Below are 8,799 nucleotides of genomic sequence, written 5' to 3'. Positions count from 1 at the left end.
GTTAAAAATGTACTTTGAGAAAAAAATATTATTTTATAATTAAAAATTACCTATTATTTTATAAAAAAAAAAAAATTAAGAATACAATATTTAAACTTTTTATATATTTATATATTTATTACAATTAGATTTAAGTATTGAATTATCTTTTAAATGAAAGATATATTCTAATTTTAAAAAAAAAAATTATCTGCCATTGGCTAGAGATATGTAAAATATTTAAATTTAAGTGTTTTTTATGTGTTTCACTTATAATTTGAATATATCTTATCTTGTTCGCTTGTAAAAAAATTTTCTAAGATTTTAGAATATATGTATATTAATTTTATATTTAATTAAGTCAATAAAAATTTAAAATTTAAAATTTCTTTTATAAAATTAAAATATTTTTTAAATGAATTAAATGTGAAAATCCATTAAAAATATATTAACTTTCAATTTATTATTAAATTTTTAAATTAAAATAATTTTAAGGGTGGTACCCTCGTCAAACCCTTTAGATCATGCGAAAAATATGAAAATAAAATAAATATGTAAGTTGATTAGGTCTGCAAAAAACTCTTCAATTCTTGATCATAATTAATCCTTGACTAATTAAAATAAGATGATTTGATTTGGGATGGAAATAGAATAGACATTTTAATTATGATGAAATAAAATATTATATAATTAAACAGAAACTCTGAAAAAAAAAAAAAACAGAAACTGAAGATCAGATCTACAAACAAGCATCTCTCAACGCCACAAAAATCAAAGTCAAAATCCCTAACTATTTTTTTCCTTCCCATTTCTACAACACACACTTTCTTTTTTAATTTAAAAAAAAATAAAAATAAAAATCCTCATGGAAACCCAATGAATTTTCTCCACGTATCGACAAGGCCCTAGCACATTCGCACCTGCAAGAAGCGAGCGAGCTGGCTTGGGTTGACAACGCCCGGTAAGTGGGCCCCTTCGGCTTTCAACAAACTCGATACCTCCACGTACCTTTGATAATTTTCCTTATTCGGCTCGGCTTCTTCTTCCTCTTCTTCTTCTTCTTTGCCTTTCTGGCTCGGCTTAATCTTATTCGACTCCACTGCTACCGTTTCAGCTCGAGCAGGGTCCCACGCTTGACCAAAGAGTGTACCCTTCGTGAGATATTCGTGCGCCAAATACCCGGCCAAGAGATGATTAGACGAAACCGGATCGGATGGTTTTCCCGAGCCGACTTGAGGTATGCTCGGCTTGGCCAATTTTGCTGCTGTTGGTTGTGGTGGAAATGGCTTCACAGAATCAAAACCCTCCCTATCCTTGCGCTTATTTGATGTCAAGACGCGACGAGGAGGCAGACGCATTGTTTTGGTATTCATTTTTGACGTATCGATGCATGCCACGTCAACAACAGAGCACTCAAATCTAATCCAGAAAATTGTGAAACACAAAAACCTAATAATAATATTAATAATAAAATAATAAATAATAAATTCCCTTCTCAATGAAGAGAGGGCTATCCAGTAAAAAAGGAAAATAAAGTAAAAAAAAAAGTTAATTTTTTTAAACTAAGGAAAAGTAAAAAAAAAAGGAGAAAATTAAAAAAAAATAGAAATTGATTTTGAAGCAGCAGGAATCTGAGATTGATTGTCTACGAGAGAGAGAGAGGGAGAGGAAAGAGAGAGAAATTCAGGGAGATCAAGGAGAGAGGAATAGAGAGAATGAAATGGAGAAACGATCGGTATGTATTTATAGAGCTAGTGTTTAATAAATACTCCTGAAATTCTAATCAAATTACATCAATGCCATTATTTAAAATCACGAAAATACCCTTCTCTTTTCACCTCGTTTTGTTACCCTTTACCATTTCATGGTTTCCGAGATGGAATAGATTCCAGGTTAACCACAAGGGATATAACACATGAATTATACCTAACTCATTTTTCCTTTTATCCTATTCAATTTATTTAATTTTATTTAATAAATTCATAAATTACTTTCACCCAATTCCTAAATTTATTATTGTGATTTAATAGAGATACAATGAATCAATTATTATTGATGAATTATATAATAAAAAATAATTTAAATAATAAGACTCAAACTCGATATATCGTTACTCTTTACACTTTAAAAGTATAAAAAAATTAATCAAGTTTTTTTCTAATTAAATATTTTATTTTTATTTTATTTAAGAAAAAGCTCTAATCTGTTATTATTATTATTATTATTATTATTATACATAGTGAGGATGACAATCTCAGTTTGATTTATTTTATTCAGTACAGTTTTGAGTAGTGCATTATATGAAATTTTAATTCAAATTAAGTTAATATATTTCCTAATTAAGTTTTCATTATACTTAATATTATTTAAAATGTAAAAAATAAATAAATCTGAAAATAATTATCATGTTTGTTTTAAAATCATTATAACAATTTTTATTGAATTGATGGCCCAAACATGTATACTCTATTTTATATATATTGACTAATCCAAAGGATTTTTTTTGGGTCAATTACTTTATAGTCTTTGATTTTTGTGGTTTTGGATTTTATTATTTTCATTTTCATTCAATTATATTTCATGTAATTTAATTAGTTTGAGTCATTGTCTGTTAAGAGTAAAAAAAGGATTAGAAATTAGAATGAAAACTCCTACCCATTTTATGAGGGATTTCCTATTTCTTCTTTTCTTTTATATTTAAATAATATTTTTCAATTCTTCAATAAAATTTAGTAGATTGAAATAATAATTATGAATTACACGTGAACAACAATCCTTTCTTTTTCTAATTATAAAGATTGTTAGAAATATGATTTAAGTCACCCATGTGAATCAACTCGGATTGATTAGACTTAAAATCAGAACCAAACATAACCATATTAAAAGTTATGTATATTGGTCAAAAAATATAATTATATGAAGAGATGCAATTCTTCTTAATAGTTACATATACAAAGTGGGGCACAACTTTTGGTCAAAAGTTGCATGACTTATAAATAGCCAAGTTTTATCTTTATTAGTGAGACAAGAAAAACACATACAGAAGTATTGTGCAAGTGATTATACATTGGCATTACTCTTGAGTCTTTAGAAGGCTCTCTTTTAATTCATTTGTAGAGTAATTAGTTTCTGCAAATAAGGTATATATTTAGACTATATATATGATAGACTAGTGAAATAAATATGATAGAGATCTTAAGGTATTTTATATAAACATGGGTTATGATCCATGTATTTGAATTCATATATTGGGTATTCTTAATTTTTTTCTTCAAAGGTAATAAATCTTAAAATATATAGATGAAGAGACTTAAAATTAAATTCTTTTTCAACTCCTTAGATCTTAAAGACAGGTAAAAATTAATCAGCTTATTTTTAATTAACATAAATATTAATATTTATAACAATGCACTAATTTCATTTACTATCATTGGAGTTACTTATGAGTGGATAATACGTAAATCCTATTATAAATTTTCAATAATCTATGAACTCTTTCTAATCTGATAGACATATTCTTAGATTTTTTGTAAAAGAAAATGATATATATATAAAAGTTATGATATTCATGCAAGATTCAATTTTTTTTTAAAATAAATTTTGACAACTAAACATATTTTTAGAGCTTTGATGGAATCAAACAATTAGGTATATGGTCTTTCTAATGTTAAAAAAAAAAAAAGAAAAAAAAAAGCTAAATTATTGGCCTCAAATTAAGAGGACGTGTCAAGGGGTCATCATGCGAGTTGCGAAACCAACTCTCAAGTTGGCTACTTGACTTTATTTTCTATGTGTTGAAGTTATGGCTCATTCTAGTGGATTATAAACTCTCCCATTTAATGGGTCATAAGTAAAATATAAGTCATCAATTTAAGTTTTTTTTTTTAATTTATAAATTAAATTAAATACTAATTCATTTATTAGAGCTGAGTATTCGGTTCAAACGAATTGAGTCATTAAAATTGAATTATTATATTTTATGAATCAAATCAAATTGAAATACATGAAAAACTGAATGGAATCGTCATAATTTGATTTAGTTCGATTCTAACTGGTAAGTTTTGAAAGTTTGATTTTTTTTTAATTTATGATTAATTTTTAAGTTATTTGATTTGATTTTGATCATTATTTAAATCTAATAACCATTAATCAATGAAATTAAAAAAATTTATATATATACAGATAATATATAGATTCTCTATAAAAATAAAGTAATTTAAAAATTAATAAAGTAATTCGATTTGGTTCAATTTAATTGATTTTTTCTCTTCAAAATTGAACTGAACCAAATCGAAATAACTAAAATTTTTAAAGGCCAAAACCGAATCAAATCAATTGCATTAAAAACGAAATGAATTACAGAATTAGGACGGTTCAATTTAATTTATTCAGTTCAAACTAAATAATACTTACCTCTACAATTTATAGTTTTTAATTTATAAATAAATTTGATTAACTTATAAATTAAACTAGATATCTTAAATTATTTGTTTATTAAATTATTAATTGTTAAATTAATTAATTTATTTTTAATAAAAAAATAAAAATAATAAGATGGATACAGACAAGTAGTTAAGTTTTTTTTTTTCTGAAACAAAGACAAATGGTTAAGTTAAGAAATTGAGGAAAAAACCTAATAGCATGTGCTTACCATATCCATATTGGAGAAAAGTTGACATGGATGGCCCTATAATAACCAGTAGGAATAAATAGTTAAGGGCCAGATTTCATAGCAACATCTGTCATCTTTCAATTAGGTTTGATTTAGATTAGAAATGCTAATGCTAATGCTTTTGTTTTAGTTTTAGATTTAGGTAAGCCAATTTTAGATAAATATTTAATATAAACCAAACTGAATTGGTAAAAATGTCATATTTGTCAATTAAATTTTTATTATATCAACACCACAAGCCTGTTTGGCATGAATAAGTATATATCAATTGATAATTTAAATTTAAATTTATATTATTATTTATTAAATTAATTAATGCTTAGATTTTGTATTATAAATTGAAGTTCATTAATTATTATTCGAATAATGTCTCAATCTGTTCAGATTATTTATTTTAATTAATAATTTATGTATATTTTAAAAATTTATAATTATATTCATATTTAAAAATTATTTATTTAAAACATATTATCTAAAAAATTTATTAATATTATTATAAAAATATATATTATATTTAATATTATAAATAAATTTAAGTAATGAATACTCACATAAAATTTAAATTTAACTTAAATATAATACAAAAATAATTCATTAAATTTAAATTTATTTTAAATTTAATGATATATTATTTAAATTTATTTTAATAAAATTAAATTAAATTAAATACTAAAAAATTCAATTCCTTGTGATCCTTATAAGCGTGAGCAATGATGCAGTACATTGCACCTTTTCCTATAAAAAAAAATTAAAATTTTTGGAATATGTTTGTATTCGTCACTAGTCAAAGCCAAACTACCATGTCTCAATCCAATTAATTAACAATAAATAAATAAATAAAATTTCCTTCCTATTAAGCATCCCATTGGAAACCCCGCCGTCACTCACGCATTTAATTTTCAAAAATATATGTGATAACTAGCTTAAAATATTATTAAAATAAGAGGGTTTATAAAATGGAAAATATATCATATTTACATTTTTTTTAAATCACTCCATATATATATTATAATTAAGGGATAAATATAATTTAATATTTTATAATTTATGTATTTTATTAATAAGGATTTATTTTTTTTTTAATTTAAAGCTTTTTATTATTATATTATTAATATTTAAGAATAAAATTAATAAATAACGTCGCTAGAAATAAAATCTCACGGAATTTAAGCGATCTCTATTGTTTATGATGGATTGAGGATTAATTTTCATGTGTTATATTAAATTTATTTCTTCAATAATCTTCTTAAAAGATAAAATATTCACATTAAAATTATAAAATTGATAAATAAATAATTAATTAATATTTTATTTGCGATCAAGTTTTATAATTTAAAACTTAGTAATTTATTTTTATTTATTATGATAAAGCTTATATTATAATCAAAATTATATTACTTTTTTTAATACAATTCTTTTGATATATAAAATAAAAATATATATATATATATATATATATTTTTTTTTAAATTAAATATAAAAAATAGTGATTATAACTCCATTATATTTATATAACATTAGACAATAAATTATTAGATATTTTCAATACTTTTTAAATTTAAAAAATAATTAATTTTTATGAGTGATGGGTACACCTATAATTTACCACATTAGCTAGGCACGTGATCGGATTTAATTGAGGTCATTAATTATATATGAGAGTTGTTAGTTACTTGTTAAGTTTTATGGTAGTTGCTTTGGTCAGCCATTCATGTTTTCTTCATTTTTTTTTTTTAATTTATTAATAGAATTTAAGGAATTTAATCTTGAATATAATATAATAATATGATTATTTGATTTTTAAATTGTTAATTAAAATGGAGCATATTTCCCGATTAATGAAGTTAAATGTTTTATTAACAGGATCGGACTTTTCATATTAAGATAATAATAATTATTATTATTTTTATAAATAATTTATTTTGAACTTGTTTATGAAAAAATATAATAAAGTGATAATTTGTACTTTAAAATTGTATTCTATTTTTATTAGTGAAATATATATGTATTTTTTAATTTTATTAAATTATTTAAAATAAAAATAAATAAATTATAAAAATATAAGATATTTATATTTTATGTGGTAATAAATGTATGAGCCTTATCACCTAACAGCTCAAAGTATTTTAAAAAAATAAAAAATTAATTGATTTTTTTAGTCAATTGATTTTTTTAATCAATTCATATATTTTAAAAAAATATTTTAAAAAATATAAGTTAAATATAATTATATAAGAAATTAATTTAATTTATTTCAAATTAATTTAATATTATTAATAATATAGGTAGATATCATATACGATAATTTTACTTTGATTTCATGGGAAATTTTAATTATAAGATTAATGGTATCGGAATGCGTTCTCATAAGGATGCGTTTAATAGATAGAATGTTAAAAAATTAATGATTAAATGTTACCTTTATAAGTTTTAATTTTTAAATAGGTAATTATTAACTTAATCTGATAATTACATGAGGTAATTAATTATATTTAAAAGTAACGTAATCATTATTACATATAAAAATAAATATAATAATAAATAATTATTTTAATTTTTTATTTATTATTAATATTATTACTAACACAATTACTACTACCACACTACTCGTATTTTGTTATCACTATCACCACCACTATTATATTTTTATCATCGCTATCACTATCCCTTGATCACATTACCACTATTACTATCTCATCTTGCTACCACTACCACCATCATTTAACTACTACCGTCACTATCATCGTCACCATCAATACTTAATTACTAATATCACTCGACTACCAATCGCTGTAACTATTATCACTTATTATTAATATTATAAATAAATTAAATATAAAAATAAAAATTATTATTATAATTTACTATTTATATTTTTATTTTATAATTAAATAAAAAAATATAATTATAATTATATTACATTATAATTTTAATTATATTATATAATTAATTATATTACATTATATTATACTTTATCAAACTAAAAATTTGAGTATTTTAAACCAAGACCTAAACGAAATTGAGTAATTATATAATGTCCATTGAATACATGCAATTAAAGCAGCTTTTACCATATGATATCTATTGGTCCATACTTCAAAGAAATTAATTTAATTAATTTGGATCCATAATAGATAATGCAGAAATTTTTAAACATGTGAAATTCATGTTTTATTTCCGTACAACTTATTTTCAAAACTTAATATAAAAGAGGCAGGTATAACTAAATTCTAGTCCACTGCTCTGCTGGGGACCGACCTGCCACCTGCCAACGGCCACTAATTAACACTATTTCCGTCTAGTCTTTTTTTTTTACAAAGGAATATTAATAATTTTTTTAATTTAATTTTTATTTTTATTAAATATAATAAATATTTATATATTTTTTAAGTAAGATAAATGATAATTTAATTAATTATTAATATATTTTTATAAAAATGAGATTATTTAATTTTTTTTAATTATCGTGTAAAATTTAATCATGATAAATAAAAAAATAAAAAAATAATTTTCTGATTAAAATAATAGCTAACATTTTTTTTTACAAAATTTGTAATTGATATGAAAAATAGTTTGTCAAATATGAGATTTCTATCAAATGTCATTCTTAAAAATACTAAAAAAATAATATTTTTATAAAAGTAAAATATAATCTTTTTTTGCTTTTAGAAGGTGGGTCTCATATATTATGTGAGAAAATATATATGAACACCGAATACACTTTATAATTTTCTTCTTTATGATGCAAGTTATAAAAATTGTACATGTTGCATATTTACATATAATATAAATTATGATAAGTTGAAATAAATTTATATTTTTTTTTATGAGATCTTAGCATACCGTTAAAAAATTTAAAATTGATTATGATAAGATTTATCATAATTTAATTTAAAATATATTTTAAAGTCAATTAAAAATTAAAGACACTCCTATCACAAGGTGCATAAATTTCATGATAATACATAAATTTAATAATATATTATAATTAGATATCTAAATTTTAATTTATAATACAAAATCCCATAACTTCAATTTAGTTTATGAGTTATGGAAATCGGTCTCACAGTTAAAAACTTCATTTAACATATTTAAATTTAATAAAACAAAAAGGAAAAGTCATAAATGCCCCCCTTTTTTTTTCCATT

At 21.9% G+C, this 8,799-nt stretch overlaps 1 protein-coding gene across 1 annotated transcript; it reads right to left on the bottom strand.

The window, feature by feature from the left end:
* Positions 1-608: 608 nt before the first annotated feature.
* Positions 609-1,686, bottom strand: LOC110652980 (uncharacterized). Its single transcript, XM_021808601.2, has one exon. It carries the CDS (start codon positions 1,350-1,352, stop codon positions 885-887), a length of 468 nt encoding a protein of 155 aa, XP_021664293.2. The 5' UTR covers positions 1,353-1,686; the 3' UTR covers positions 609-884.
* Positions 1,687-8,799: the final 7,113 nt, after the last annotated feature.

This window comes from Hevea brasiliensis, chromosome 10 (genome assembly GCF_030052815.1).
Source record: "Hevea brasiliensis isolate MT/VB/25A 57/8 chromosome 10, ASM3005281v1, whole genome shotgun sequence".
Classification (NCBI taxonomy): domain Eukaryota; kingdom Viridiplantae; phylum Streptophyta; class Magnoliopsida; order Malpighiales; family Euphorbiaceae; genus Hevea; species Hevea brasiliensis.
The sequence above is the reverse complement of the archived record's forward strand: the minus strand, read 5'-3'. Positions and strand labels throughout refer to the sequence as shown.